Genomic DNA, 16312 nt, shown 5'->3' with positions numbered 1-16312 from the left:
AGTTAGGGCAGAGTCACACAGATCACATTGCGGTGACATTTACAAATGAGTCTGTTGCTTCTGTTCAGAGTCTCCATTCCCGGACATACGTGGCCGTGTCTGTGGGTCAGTCACTGAGTTCCCTCTGCTTTCCATAGCCAGGAACTGCTAGCCTGCTCCTTTCCATTTTATATCATTCTCTCACATCTTTCTGTATTACTTGCTTTCTCTATTTCTCAGCTTTATCTCTCACCGCCTCATCTTTCTGTTTTTTTAAGTGTCTCAGTTTTTCTCTGTCTTTGTCTCTCCTTTCCTCTTAATCTCTCTTGATGTCAGTGTGTGCCTGTTTAATTGAGGGTTATCATGAAGGGTTTTTGATTGATTAAAGAAGGAAAAACGGCTAAAGGCAGAAAATGCTGCAAAAACTCAGCAGGTCTGGCAGCATCTGTGGACAGAGAAACAGATTTAAGGTTTCGAGTCCAATGTGACGCTTCTTTTGAGCGGGAAAAACAGGGGCTGTCCTTCTTAGATCAGAAAAGTTTAGGGGGAAATTTAATGGAGGTGTTCAAAATGAGGAAGGATTTGTGATAGTATTGATAGGGAGAAACTGTTTCCAGGAGCAGGAAGGTTTGTAACCAGAAGACACAGAAATTTAAGATGTTTGACAACAGAACTGGAGGGTGTGATGAGAACATTTTTACACAGTGATTTGATATGATCTGGAATGCAGACACTGACAGGGAGTTGGAAACTCGCAAAGGGGAATTGGATCAATACTCGAAGAGGGGAAAATTCGCAGAGTTATGGTGAATGGGACTAATTGGACAGTTCACTCATCTTTGTGACATTCTGAATTTTCCTCTCCTGAGGTTTTAACATTTGATCTTTTCAATCGTAATGTGTCTCAAACAGAAGATTTAAAACATTAGTTTCTACGAGCTGTCAGATCTGTTTCCTGTGTGTCTGTGTAACTCAGGAACTGCAGGCAAGGGTGAGAAGGAACCAATGCTTTTCAGTTCCTCTAACAGATGCACCATTGTCACCTCAGACACCAGAAATCTCTGGAGTTCCCCATGTCGTCATTGCCCTCCCCTTGGGTATAACAGCTCTCAGTCAGGTGGAGTCAGTCACACGTGTCTCTGTCATGACATTTCCACTTCTATTTTATCACACACCTCCCTGTGACACTCACCATAACACAGACACCCAAATATCATTGCTTCCTTACACCTTGTCCTCCTATTACAATCGAATCTTTACTCAGCCTCTTGTCTCCCTTAATGTAAGATTACCTGTAGTTAAAGCCACCTCCGTTATTAAGAACTGGAATTGGCCTTTGTGATTATTTTTACACCAGACTCTAGTCGGCCTCGCGTGCTGCAGCCATAACTCCCTTCACAAACCCAAAGAGGAAGAGGTTGTTTTTTAATGAGTGGGCGGACACCTCAAACCTGCAATCATGTCCCAGAAATCCCTGCCTTGCTGGATGGAGCAACTGCCCAGAATTGTCCCGTCTGTCATTCCCTTCACTCCTTCTGAGTCTAAGAAAATAGCCAGCAAAAGAACAGAGACTCCCATTTATAATGAGACCAGGCACATCAGCTTAGATGATGTGGTTGGGTCTCTGGAGAGGGCTTGAACCCACATCCTTCTGATTCGGGGTGAGTGTGCCACCAATTAGTCAATGTTGACGTCAGTTCATATTCCAATAGACCGTGTCTGTGTTATTACACTCAACCCCATCCCATTCACATTGCATTGATCCTTGGCTCTGTTATTAGGGATTAGGCAACACATTGATATCATATTATATCAATAGACCATGACTCGCTCGCACTGCTATATGAGACCTAATCTTTGGTTTTGGTGCACTAGATACTGACTGTATTATCATCACATTGGATCCAATGATGAATTCACTAACACACTGCAACCTGACTCTTATTATTGAAACAAACATTGTGTTTGTTACACTCAAAGTTAGCCAAACCTTTGCTGTTCTTACTTCGGGCCCCATCTGCACTCTTACTGTATCAGACCGTGTGTGTCATTGTTACACTCATACTCTGCCACTGTTATTATTAGAAAATAACCTGCCTTTTATTTCAGTTCTGGTGTCCGACTTTATTATTATCATTGGAAACATTTTCCCTGCCAGTTTTCAACTGGAACCTGTTTCTGGTGTTTGATTGTCACATTTCCATGTTTTTAACTTTATTTAGTCTATATGTGAATTTCCTCATGTAAGTCACACTGCAATTCAGTCTTTGGTCTGAAAACTTGTTTCTTGAATAAAATACCGTTATTATAGCTCACAGTATAGGATCATAAGCTTAGCATTACTACTTTGCAGCAGGGTACAGGCAGGTAAACAGTGACTGGGATTGAACCCCACCATCACACAGCACGAAAGAAAGGGAGCAAAATCTGAGTGTTGCATCCCTGTTGATGTTGATGGGCCATATGCTACCACCTGAAGCATTCTGGGTAGCATCATCTGCCATTGTCTTCAGATGGTACAGGGGCTAAAGGAAGGTGTTCAGTCCATCATGTTTGTACCAGCTCATTAGTGTAGCTATCGAATTAGTCCCACTCCCCTGCTCTTTACTCCTAGACTTGGATATTTCTTCTCTTCAACTATTTATTCAATTCTCCCAAGAATGTTGCTATTGATTCTGCTTGCAGCACCCTTTCAGGCAGTGCATTCCAGATCACAAAAACACACTGCTTAAAAAAGATGTTCTGAAATCTGTGTCCTCTGATTAGCTATTTTTCTGCTACTGGAGACCCTTCCTCTTTCTTTAGTTTGTCAAAGCCATTCATGATTTTGAAAACTGCTATTGTATCTTTTTTCTTTCAGACTGCTGCAGTCCATGTGGTGTCAGTTCTGGGCATTTTAAGAGTCAACCATATTGCTGTGGGTCTAAAGTCATATGCAGGCCAGACCAGGTGAGGATGGCAGATTTCCTTCTCTAAAGGACATTAGTGAACCAGATGGGTTTCTATGACATTTGAAAAGGACTTCATGGTCATCATGAGATTTGGTGGGTTTTGAACCCAGTCTCCAGAGCATTTCCCTGGGTCTTTGGATTACTAGCCCAGTGACAATACCACGATGCCACCACCTCCATTTTTGACCCTCTGCTCCAAGGAAAACAATCCCAGTTTTTCCAGTCTCTCCATATAACTGAAGCCTCTTATCCTTGGTACCATTCTAGTAAATCACCTTCTCTAAGGCTTTGAAATCCTGTTTAAAGTGTGATGCCCAGAAATGAATATAGCACTCCAACTGAGGCCTAACAATTGATTTATAAAATCAGTATTAACTCATTTAACATAAACACACTCAAAATAAATTATTGAAAATCTGCACTAAGATATCGCATGGAGGAGTTCACAGGAGGCTGTTAACTGCTGCTGCAATTATGTAACTGACATTCGATCCGCAGATAAAGAAGATAACATTGTGGTTATCCATTGACAATCCCACATGTCAGGGATGATTCTTTTTTGTTGATGACTCGGTGGAAGTGAGATGTCAGCGTTAGCTGTGGGTTCACAAATGACTAAAGAGCCCTATTTTAGCCTTGCAGGCTCTCCCAACAGTGAGGACATGGGGGTTGTCAGCCAGTGGAGTTGGTGGTGGATTGTTGACATAAGCAGCTGCCCTCTCTGTTTGTCTCTCTCAGTGGCTGCTCTTGTTGATTGAAACGTTTTTGGATGATGAATCGCCATTTTGGAGGCGATTGGGAATCTGCTTCCCAAGTGTTTATGTTGATAGAGCAGAATGTCACAGAGGCCTTGAGATTGTCTTTGAAAAGTTTCCTTTGGCCCCATGTGAAGGGTCTCCCTGGTGTAGCTCTGAGTACAGCGCCTGTTTGTCAATCTGAATTCAAGCATTCTGATGACATGCCCAGACATAGTGGTTACATTACTGGATTAGTAATTGAGAGGGAATAATGATCTGGAGATGTGAGTTCAAATCCCATCACAACAGTTAGAGATTTTAAATTCAGTTAATTCAATAAATCTGGAATAAAAATCCACTGTAAAAGCTGTTATCAGTGATTATGAAACAAATGCATTGTTACAAAAGTCCAGCTGGTCCCCTGACATCCTCGAGGAGCGGAAATCTGCCATCTCAGCCTTATCTGGTCTTCAGGTGACTCCAGACCAACAGCAATGTGCTTTGAACCTTTGACCCTTTGAAATGGTGCATAAGCCACTTGGTCATATCAAAACCGCTCAGAGAAAGTAAAATTCAATTGGATTGCAGCGGTTTGGGAAGGCAGGTCACCATCACATTCTCAAGGGCGATTAGGGATGGTAATAAATGCCCACATTGCCAGTGACACCCATATCCTGTGATGAATGAAAAAAAAGGAACTGCAGCCTGTTTCCAGGTTTCTCTGTGTTATTGGTGTGTGACAGCATAACTAAAAATACACAACCAGGAATATCCACAAGACAACAATCCTGACAGTTACTCACTGAAAGGATTCACTCAGTCACCCCATCTCCTGAGTTCATATTTGACAGGAGGGATTGGATTCCGCGTCATTGCTGCTGTTTCGGTAAAACTTTGGGGGATTTGCAATTCACCATCAGTTCCCTTCTTTTTGGTGGATAATGGAGGTTCTGTGCACTTGGGCCTCTGTATAATTTGGTTGCTAATTTTATTGACTGCCCAACACTCGCCCCAATCCCCACATCGTTGCAAAAATAAGGACTCACGATTCACCAATTAGGCCACTCGATGGCGAGGACTTTACCCAGCATCCCCCGCGGTGGGGAATGTCCCCTATCCCCCACCACAGGAGAGCAGTGCGCAGGCGCAGTACCGCCCAGTGTTTGGAGCATGCGCCATAATGGCGATGCGGAGTCTTCTGTCTGTCTTATCTCCAAACTGGTAAGGAAGTGAAAACACGGAGGGAGCGATGGAGGCGGAGGGAGCGATGGAGGCGGCGGGAGGACGGGGAGGGTTTCTAAACACCTCGTAAAGGCACCAACCTCGAATAAGACCCTGAGATACTCCCGTTTGCAGCCCGGTTCTTTTTTCCGAACAAGTTCAAGTTAACGGCAACAGAAATGAACAGTTCTGTTGAAGGGTCATGAGGACTCGAAACGTCAACTTTGCTCTTCTCCGCCGATGCTGCCAGACCTGCTGAGTTTTTCCAGGTGTTTCTGTTTTTGTTTTGGATTTCCAGCATCCGCAGTTTTTTGTTTTTATTCAAGTTAACGGCCGCCATTTTGGTTGAGCGGGGAGCAGAGCGCATGCGCGGACGTCATGGTGCCCCAACAGGGAGTGGGCGGGGCCGCAGGGGGGAATCTGTTCCCAACTGGGTCCCAGTGCCCCAGAATTGGTTTTATTGCGCAACACATTTTTAAACAGCTTCACCCACTCCCAGGCTGCAGATGATGTTTGCAGCCTACGGGAGTCTATGGGCCATGTATATATTCATTGTGAGATGTTGCAGCCCCTGTATAATTACCTGAAGGTCTGCTCTTCAATGTTTGGTCACACTTCAGACCCAGGCTCCTTATCGTTATCTGTCCAGTGTGGAGGGGACTAGGTACATAAGAGGATCTTGTCCTGGAGCTGCTCTTCAGCGTGGTTACAACTTGTAGATCTAGGGTGGGTGGGACCCTTTGGCTGCGGGTCAGTCTTCTATGGTCTTGCCTGCGCCCTGGTGGCCAGCGAGGATGCAGTGTCAATCCGTATGGTTGATGCCTTCCACAAACAGTGGGCACCTCAGAGTGCAGAGTGTCTCATAGTCACTGCAATTAACATTGTGGTTTAATTGTGAAAATTCCATTTGCTTTTTTTGCCTTTTGGGGCTTCTTTTAGATTGATTTAGATCACATGTTTGGAAGAACAGAGAGAGAAAAAGATTGCATAGAAACTAGAATTGTCTGTTTTGAATTTCTAACATGGACTGATAGCGATACTGACACTGTCAACTCTTTCTGCAGGATATTAGAAGGAAAGGATTTGCACAGGAAACTAACCAAACATCACATCAAGACCTCCCAGAGTCAGTCGATTCATCAGGACCTGAATATCATCAACCTTTGAATGTGGAAGGAGAAATGTTTCTCTGATCTGTCTGTGGGAAAAGATAACAAACATCAGTGTGACCAGAAAAGCACCGAGACACACACACCCGTGTGAGAGTCTTCCAGTGCACTGACTGTGGAAAGAGCTTTAACCAGTTACACAGCCTGAAAAAACATCACACCATTCATAGCGGGGAGAAACTGTACATGTGTTCTGTGTGTGGACAAGTTTGCAACAGATCTTCCAACCTGGAGAGACACAAGGATACCCACACCATTGAGAAACCGTGGAAATGTGGGGATTGTGGGAAGGGATTCAGTTTCCCATCCCAGCTGGAAACTCATCGACGCAGTCACACTGGGGAGAGACCGTTCACCTGTTCTGTGTGTGGAAAGGAATTCATTAAGTCATCCAGCCTGGGGTCACACCAGAGAGTTCACAGTGACGAGAGGCCTTTTAAATGCTTTTACTGTGGAGATTGCTTTAAAACCTCTCCTGATCTAATTAAACACCAGCTTGTTCACACTGACAAGAGACCATTCAGTTGCTCTCACTGTGAGAAGAGATTCAGACAATCATCTCACCTTATTCAACATCAGCGAGTTCACACTGGGGAAAGGATATTCACCTGTTCCGTGTGTGGGAAGCGATTCACTCAGTCATTCAATCTCCAGAGACACCAACGCACTCACAGTGGGGAGAGGCCGTTCACCTGCTCCGAATGTGGGAAGGGATTCAATCGACCATCCAACTTGTTGAGACACCAGCGGGTTCATGTGTGACTGCAGGGGTTGGATGCTGCTGTTAATCACATGCTTTGTTTATTTCTGCTGAAGGTAATAACTCCCATCACTGGGCCAGAGTTTAAAGTTCTTTGCAGGGCAGGTGCTGTGCCGGGACTGCAACAAGTAGGAGTTTCTGGAGAATATTGCGATCCTGGACCATCATATCTGCGGTGAGTGTCTGCAGCTCAGGAAACCTGGTCTCAGGGTTATTGAGCTGCACTCTGAGCTGCAGACATCAGGGCTGTCAGGGAGGGGGAGAGTTAGCTGGACACTTTCTTTCAGGAAGCAGTCACAGCCCCAAGGTTCAGGAGAAATTTACAGTTAGTCAATGGTCAGGATATATCAGAATATGTCAAGGAAATCAGTTTTAGCATCTGTGGTCTTAATTTCTCAGGGTTAAGAGGAGATAAACTGACATCTTGACTTAGTGTGTGTCAGTCAAGGCACCTTTCCCTTCTTTAAGACGCTGGAACATTGATTCTGATGTTATCAGTGAAATTAACTGATCTGAGAAATTGAAAGGATTCTCGTTACAGCACATCAGGGATTTCAACCTAATTTCGACTTTGGGACAATCAGAATACTTGGTAACAGACAAGACACTGAAAGGCTTGAAGGGATGACTCTGAAGAAGAATCATACAGACTCAAAATGTTAACTCTGTTTCTTTTACTCTCCACGGATGTTGTTAGACCTGCTGAGTTTTTCCAGCATTTTATGGTTTTGTTGTCCTTGAACTGAGTCGCTTGTCACACCATTTCATAAGAAGTTAAGAGTCAACCACATTGCTGTGGGTCTGGAATCACATGTAGGCCAGATCAGGTAAGGACAGCAGGTTTCCTTCCCTAAAGGGCACTGGTGAACCAGATGGGTTTTTACAACAATGGTTTCATAGTCATCATTATTGAGATTAGCTTTTCAATTCCAGATTATTACTTGAATTCAAATTCCACTGGGATTTGAACCTTGTTCCCCAGATCATTAGTTTGGGATTCTGGATTACTAGTTAGGTGATATTCCCACTATGCCACCATATCCCCCTCCCTGCCCCATGCCACACACAAATGGATTATAGATTAATTTATTTCAAGTTTAATGAGAAAATGATTGGACCTACCCTGTACCTATATCTAACCCATTGGAAATCTGTGAAGTTATTGGATTCAAACAAACCCATTCGCTCCTCCTCAGCTCCACAGTGAGTGAGACAGGGAAAAGCAGAAAAGCAGCAATATTCCGGCCCCGCACTCTCCAATCGCCCGCTGCCAGCAGAAGGCGGTGACTGCAGCTTCAAACAGTGGGTTAGTGCCCATCCCTGGGACGCAAGATACTCCAACCCAGGTCAAACCTCCCAATACACCGAGCACCGGCTCAGGGAAATACAGGTAGATTATATCCCGGTCACTGAACCTCCAAGCAGCATTTACAAAATACCCGAGTGAGTGTGTCACAAATAAAAACAACTTTCTAAATATTTTCCCTGCAAAATTCCTTCCTTTTATTTAAAAATTGACTGTTGTGAATCTGTAAATGAGCACCATGGGATTTGTGTTACCGACTGACTTGTTTTCCATTGTTTGTCCGACAGCTTTGCCACTCAATTTGTGTTGGAGATCGAAGAGAATCTGATCTCAAAATGAGGTCACAAAGCAGGTAAATATTAAATCCAGGAAGAAATCCTGAAGAAAATGGATCACAGTGTTTGGAAGGAGGTGCAACAAAGAAAGGGAAGCTGTGAATGATTGAATGGAAAGCATCAGTCCCTTGAGATTCTGGCTAGCACAGTCAGTAGTGCATGAGGCCTGTAACCTCAGGTTTGTGGGTTCAAGCCCCACTTTGGGTGCTGTTGCTTTTTTAAAAAACTTTGCTGCTTTCATGGGTGAACCTCAGCTCTCCATTCATCCACTGCGTCACTGTGCTCCAAATGAGTCTTTCTCCATCCTGCTTTGTCTTTATCACAGTTGCTGGTTTATGAAAGCAAACTTCCTCCACTTCACTGGAAATGTGAGAAATCAGTTTGTAGGTGTGGCCTAATGTACAATGAATGATGACGCTTTAAAAGTGGCAAGTTTCACTCAAGTCCCTGGACCAACAAAACTGCTCAGAGTCACCGAATTAGAATGGTCACTCCCTGGGTGCCCAATAGCAGCAGACCCATGTCAAGAATGATCTGATTCATAAGATTAAGGGAGAGAAATTAGCGAACTCCCACTCAACCTTATTCACATCAAAAACAGTTGGGAAGAGGAAGCATTTCATAGGCTGGGTTTTATTTTCTTTGGAAAGCTGCTGGAACGGTTTGGCTGGAGGTGTCACTAGTTCTGGAACACAAGTCTTCAGAGCTTTGATCTGATACATTGGTTGTGAGATCGCTTAGCTCTGGCTATCATAGGCTGCTTCCACTGTTTGGCAAGCAGTCCTGTGTTGTAGTTCACCAGGTTGACATTCCAATATGTCTTGTGCTGCTGCTGACCTGCTCTCCTGCACTCTTCATTGAACCAGGCTTGATCGCCTGGTTTGATGTAATTGTGGAGTGAGGGATATGCTGGGCCATGAGTTTACAGACTGTGGTTGAATACGATTCTGCTGCTGCTGATGGCTCGCACTGCCTCATGGGTTCCCAGTCTTGAGTTGCTAGATCTCTTCTGAATCTATCCTATTTAGCACAGTGGCAGTGCCACACAACACGATGGAGGGAATTGTCAGGGTGAAGGTGGGACTCTGACTCCACAAGGGCCTTGTGGGGTCACTCCTATCAATACTATCATGGACAGATGCATCTGTGACAGGTAGAATGGTGAGAATGAGTTCAAGGATTTTCCCTCTTGTTGATTCCCTCACCAGTTGCCACAGCTCCAGTCTGACAGAGCTGGAGGCAGCAGGCTATTAAACCCTGGAGGAACTGCCAGACCCAGGTATAAATTAGTGTTCTTCCACTGCATGGCGTGTTGCTGTTTCGAAACACCTTCAAATCACATTTGTATTCTGAGGATGAGGAAAGGCTTTGATAGAGGAATTCACACAGACATTCCTCTTTTCCCCCCCCTCCAATTTCGCACTGACACATCTTACTCCTCCTTCCCTCTAACTTCATGCTATCACTTTCCTGCTCTCACCACGTTTCCAGCACCTGCCATTTCAGTGCCTCCACCATTACTTATTGTCTTGTTGATGTGTTTGAAGTGACTGAGTGCTTTTGCACATTATGGGAAGGAATTCCTGGGCACAGTGCGGAGCTGTGTTTAATCACTTGATACAACAACAACAGGATGCAGATGTGAGGAGCATCAAATGGCAGGGAGAGGCCAGGAGCTGTGCTGAGGGGTCTGGGGGATGATGGGGAGTGGGAGTTCTTGTTGCTGGTGAGGACCAACTGGCAATTGTGCTTCATCTATGTGGACTCGACACCCACGCTCATGGCCATGAACTTTGGGACAATTTTTGCGCTTCCTTGGTCTCGATAAAAAAACATTTTCCCATATAAACGTCATGTGATGGTTAATGTTTCAGATGGGACTCCCTAAGAAGGAATACATTTTGCATAAATTGTACTCAATAATCAATCCCCACCACCCAAAATAGTGTTAAATATCAGGCTGCATGACATATTTCACATCGTTACCAGCTTTTGTAACAAAATCTGAATAGTTGGGTGGACACAGATGGGAAGTGGATTATGAGAAAGGATATTGAAGACAACAGTGATTGAAAACTGAGGTGAGAAATAACAATTGGATCAGATGAATGCTGGAGCTGTAGAAAAAAAAATGGGAAACAAGAAACACTGGTTATTAAGGCTTTTGAATAAATTAGCCTGGGAGACAATCAGCTTCAAGACATTTGATTAAAGTAAATGTATGTGATAGAACAAATATGAAATGCGCAGCTATTCCCTATGTGTTATATTCACAGCAGATCTACCAAAGCACAGATCATACTGAGCCAGATTATCTGCTGTTTTACAACCATAGGAATGTTATACAATGTGATGAACCATTTAACAGAGCCACGGATTTATGTTGCTAAAATGTGTGCGTTTCCATTTTTATTGTTTGGAAATTGTGTTTTTGTCTTTAATTTGGTCGCAAAAACACTGCTACAATTTCACCCATGCTAAGCATCTTGGGATGTTTTATTAAAGTAAAGGTGTAAAATAAATGCAGATTTTTGTTGTTGTTGACTGTGAGGAGTGATTCCATTGCCATTTAAGATGGAAACTCTTGTGTAGTTGCACCGGGGGAGGATTTTCAGAGCTGACAGGACACGGCAGCATAGCCACATTGTGACAGACCATTCAGATAATTTACACGTGTGAAAGCATTGACTGAATTTTCCCACCTGGTAGAAAGAGGCTTTTTAAACGTTGTGTTTGTGGGCAGCGATTCAGTTGTTCTTCCCGCCTGCTGGGGCACCAGTAAGTTCATATGTGACTGTAGGGGTTGGATTCTGCTGTTATTGCTGCTCTTTGGAGACTCTCTATTTTCCACCAAATCCCATTCTCCTTTCTGCTGGATAATGGAGGGTCCGCACAGTTGGGTTTCAGAATTACAGAATCACACAGTGCAGAAGAGGCCCTTCAGCCCATCGAGTCTTCACCGACACATGAGAAACACCTGACTTCCCTACCTAATCCCATTTACCAGCAATTGGCCCACAGCCTTGAATGTTATGACGTGCCAAGTGCTCATCCAGGCACTTTTTAAAGGATGTGAGGCAACCTGCCCCCACCACCCTCCCAGGCAGCGCATTCCAGACCGTCACCACCCTCTGGTTAAAAAAGTTTTTCCTCACATCCCCCCTAAAACTCCTGCCCCTCACCTTGAAGTTATGCCCCCTTGTGACTGACCCTTCAACTAAGGGGAACAGCTGCTCCCTATCCACCCTGTCCATGACCCTCATAATCTTGTACACCTTGATCAGGTCACCCCTCAGTCTTCTCTGCTCCAACAAAAACAACCCAAGTCTATCCAACCTCTCTTCATAACTTAAATGTTTCATCCCAGGGCAACATTTTGGTGAATCTCCTCTGCACCATCTCCAGTGCAATCACATCCTTCCTATAATGTGGTGACCAAAACTGCACTCAGTACTCCAGCTGTGGCCTCACCAAGGTTCTATACAACTCCAACATGACCTCCCTACTTTTGTAACCTATGCCTCGATTGATAAAGGCAAGTGTCCCAAATGCCTTTTTCACCACCCCACTAACATACCACTCCGACTTCAGAGATCTGTGGACACACACGCCAAGGACCCTTTGTTCTTCAGAACTTCCAATGTCATGCCGTTCATTGAATACTTCCTTGTCAAATTACGCCTTCCAAAGTGTATCACCTCACACTTTTCAGGGTTAAATTCCATCTGCCACTTATCTGCCCATTTGACCATCCCGTCTATATCTTGCTGTAGCCCAAGACACTCAACCTCACTGTTAACCGCCCGGCCAATCTTTGTGTCATCCGCAAACTTACTAAACCTACCCCCTACATAGTCATCTATGTCATTTATATAAATGATGAATAATAGGGGACCAAGCACAGATCCCTGTGGTACGCCACTGGACACTGGCTTCAGGTCACTAAAGCATCCTTCTGTCATCAACCTCTGCCACCTACAAGCCAAAACCTTGTCAAAGGCTTTGCTGAAATCCATATAAACTACTTCAACTGCACTACCCTCATCTACACACCTGGTCACCCCCTCAAAAAATTCAGTCAAATTTGTTAGGCATGACCTCCGTCTGACAAAGCCATGCTGACTATCCCTGATCAAACCTTGCCTCTCCAAGTGGAGATAGATTCTCTCCTTCAGAATTTTCTCCAATAGTTTCAATATAGTATAACGATATTATTTGTTTCCTAAGTTAATTGTTTGATCCTCCGGCCCCAGTCTCCGTACCACACCAGGAAAACAAATCTCGATACAATAATTTGTATTTTCAATGGCGGGGCCTTCACCCATCATCCCCCGCGGTGGGGAATATCCGCTATCCACATCACAGGAGAGCAATACGCAGGCGCAGTGGAGAAAAACATTGGAGCATGCGCAGAGCCAGTAATGACGATGGGGAGAAGGCTTTGTCAGATCCGTATCGGTAAGGGCGAAAATCGGGGGACGGAGGAAGCGATGGATCCGGTGGGTAGGCGGAAAGGTTTTGTAAACATGTTGCGTAATCCGCAAAACCCCGAAAAAGACCATAGCGTTCCCACTTTTGTACGGAGCCAGGACGGCAGTTTTGTTCCGATTGCAGCCCCGAGGTAACGGTCGCCATCTTTATTGTGGGCGGGGCGCGTGCGCAGCCGCCATCTTTACTGTGGGCATTTTTTGAAATGTTCCCAATGACAGACTGAGGACAATTGTCCATCAAGCTGCTTCACACTTTGAGTTACAATGTGTAATTGATGAGGCAAATCAACGATATATGTCCAAGGCAGTGACAATAATTATGCCTTTAGCATAATAAAATTTTCCAAGGCATTTCACTGAAATATTACAAAGTGACGTTTGACACTGAGCCACATGAGCCATATTAGGGCAGGTGACCAAAAGCTTTGTCAAAGAGGTAGGTTTTAAGGAGTATTTTAAAGAAGAAGAGTGAGGCGTAGAGCTGTGGCCTAGGCAACTGAAAGAACAGTCACTGATGGTGGAGCGATTAAAATCGGGAATGCTCAAGTGGCTGGAATTAGATCAGTGTAGAGATCCTGGCGAGGGCTGTGGCTGGAGGAGAATACAGAGATCGGGATCATCACAACCATGGAGGAAAACATGAGAATTTTAAAGTTTTGGTGCTTTTAAAATGAGAGCCTTTGTTGGTCGGTGAGCACAGGGGTGATGTGTGAACAAGACTGAGTGTGAGTAAGCACACAGATAGCAGAGTTTTGGATGACCTCAAGATTCTGGGGGTAGGAGGATGGAGTTGAATGTTGGAGGCCGGTTGGGTATGCATTAGGATAATTTAGACTATAGGTAACAAATGAATGGATGACACTTTCAACAGCAGATTAACTGAAACTAGGGCGGAGTCGGGTGATGTTACTGAGGCAGAAATAGGTGGTCTTCGTGTTGATGCGGATATGTGGCTGTAAGCTCATCTCGCGATTGTGAACAGTGTGATTCAGCCTCAGGCAGTTGCCAAGGAGAGGGAGAGAGTCAGTGGTTAGGGAGTGGAATTTGTAGTAGGCACTGAAAGCAATAATGTGAGCATTGGTGGCTCAGCCAGCATTTATTGCCTATCCCTAACTGCCCTTGAGAAGGTGGTGGTGAGCTGCCTTCTTGAACCACTGCAGTCCATGTGGTATAGGTACACCCACAGTGCTGTTAGGAAGGGAGTTCCAGGATTTTGACCCAGTGGCAGGGAAGGAATATTTAAATGGAGGAGATTTCTGCTCATCCAGTGCTGGATGTCAGACAAATCAGCACTGTGTGACTTGGATTTTTTAAAATTCATTTATGGGCATTGCAGGCTGGGCCAGCATTTATTGCCCATCCCTAATTGCCCTTGAGAAAGTGGGAGTGAGCCATCTTCTTGAACCGCTGCAGTCCATGGAGGGAAGCTTGGAGGTGATGGTGTTCACATACACCTGCTCCCCTCATACTTTTAGTTAGTGGAGGTTGAGGATTTGGGAGATTCTGTCAAAGTTCTAGTTGAGCTGTAGATATTTAAAATCCCTCTCTTTCACTCTCTGCCTCCCCTTTTTCTTGCTATCCCTCTCACCCTTTCTCTTTCTCCCTCATCCCCCCCATAGAGGCCAGAGACTTGTGTAGGCCCAGTGTTGATGGCAGGTTCCCTTCCCTGAAGGACATCAGTGAAAAAGTTGGGTTGTTGTGACAATCCAGCAGATTTCATGGTCACTTTTGCTAGTGTTAGCTCCACAAATGACCAGATTCATTCAGCTCAATTTCACAACTTGCCTTTGTGTTTTTGTGGGTTCTTTCTCACTCCCATTTTTTTCTGTTTTAAATCAACTTCACAGAGTATTAGAGGGGGAGGATTTGCACTTTGGGAAACTCAAAGCAAATATCACATCGGGATCTGATGGAGTCGCTCAATTTATCGTCACCTGAATGTCATCAGATTTTGAACATGGAAGGAAAAAGCACCGTTTACAGTGGGGAGAAACTGTGGAAATGTGGGGAATGTGAGGAGAGGTTCAGTTACCCGTCTGAGCTGGAAGCTCATCGACGCATTCACACTGGGGAGAGGCCGTTCACCTGCTTCGAATGTGGAAAGGGATTCACTCGGCTATCCGACCTGTTAACACACCAGCGAATTCACACTGGGGAGAGGCCATTCACCTGCTCTGAGTGTGGGAAGGGATTCATTCAGTCATCCAACCTGCTGACATACCAGCGGGTTCACACTGGGGAGAGAGCTTTCAAATGTCCAGACTGTGGGAAATGCTATAGAAGTTCTGGGGACCTGATGTACCATCAACGTGTTCACACTGATGAGAGACCGTTCAGGTGCTCTCACTGTGGGACTGGGTTCAGGGGATCGTTTCAACTCACTGTACACCAGCGAATTCACACTGGTGAGAGGCCATTCACCTGCTATGTGTGTGGGAAGAGATTCACTCAATTGTCCCATGTGCTGAGACATGAGAGAGTTCATACCGGGGAGAGACCTTTTAAATGTCCAGACTGTGAGAAGTGCTATAAAAGCTCCGGGGAACTGATGTCCCATCAACGTGTTCACACTGATGAGAGACCATTCAAGTGCTCTCACTGCGGGACTGGGTTCATTCGATCGTCTGAACTAACCGCACACCAGCGAATTCACACTGGTGAGAGACCGTTCAAGTGCTCCTCCTGTGGGACTGGGTTCAAGCACTCATCTCAACTCACTGTACACCGGCGGATTCACACTGGACAGAGACCGTTCACCTGCTCTGAGTGTGGGAAGGGATTTGCTCAGTCAACCACCCTGCTGAATCACCAGCGAGTTCATACTGGGGAGAGGCCGTTCACCTGTTCCGAGTGTGGGAAGAAATTCGCCCGGTCATCCCACCTGCTGAATCACCAGCGAGTTCACATGGGGAGAGGCTGTTCACCTGCTCCGAGTGTGGGAACGGATTCACTTGGTGATCCACCCTGCTGAGACGCTAGCGAGTTCATGAGTAACTACAATGATTGGATTTTTCTGTTAATCACATTCAGGGCTGAACTCTGTTAATTTGAATCTGTTTCTGTGGATGTTAATAAATTCCAGCCCAGTAATGGGCATTAACATTGTGGATAAATGTCAAATAAATCAGTTTTGTGTTAAACACACAGTGTGTTGAGTCTTTTTAATATCTCCAACACAAGTTAGTTCCTTCTGAATTACTCTCCATCTCCCCACCTCTAATACCCTCAGCTCCAACAAGTGTGAGGAGCTCATGGAGCTTCATTGTCACTAAGATTGAGACAATCTGATCGGCTGCCTCTGCTACTTCCCTGTCTTCCACTAACACACTGGACAAAACTGTCTCTAAAGTTCTCCCTTGTCTGA

The 16312-nt window shown here is 44.9% G+C and overlaps 1 protein-coding gene across 1 annotated transcript in view; it reads left to right on the top strand.

The window, feature by feature from the left end:
• The window catches only part of LOC144676721 (uncharacterized), a 28569-nt gene extending 12570 nt beyond the window's left edge, over positions 1 to 15999 (top strand). The window contains 1 exon segment of the mRNA XM_078537063.1: positions 14969 to 15999. Within this exon segment, the coding sequence (XP_078393189.1) occupies positions 14969 to 15919 (951 nt within the window). The 3' untranslated portion in view covers positions 15920 to 15999.
• The last annotated feature ends 313 nt before the right edge of the window (positions 16000 to 16312 follow it).

The sequence above is a fragment of the Cetorhinus maximus genome, unplaced genomic scaffold (assembly GCF_964194155.1).
Source record: "Cetorhinus maximus unplaced genomic scaffold, sCetMax3.hap1.1 HAP1_SCAFFOLD_1847, whole genome shotgun sequence".
Taxonomy (NCBI): Eukaryota; Metazoa; Chordata; class Chondrichthyes; order Lamniformes; family Cetorhinidae; genus Cetorhinus; species Cetorhinus maximus.
The sequence above is the reverse complement of the archived record's forward strand: the minus strand, read 5'-3'. Positions and strand labels throughout refer to the sequence as shown.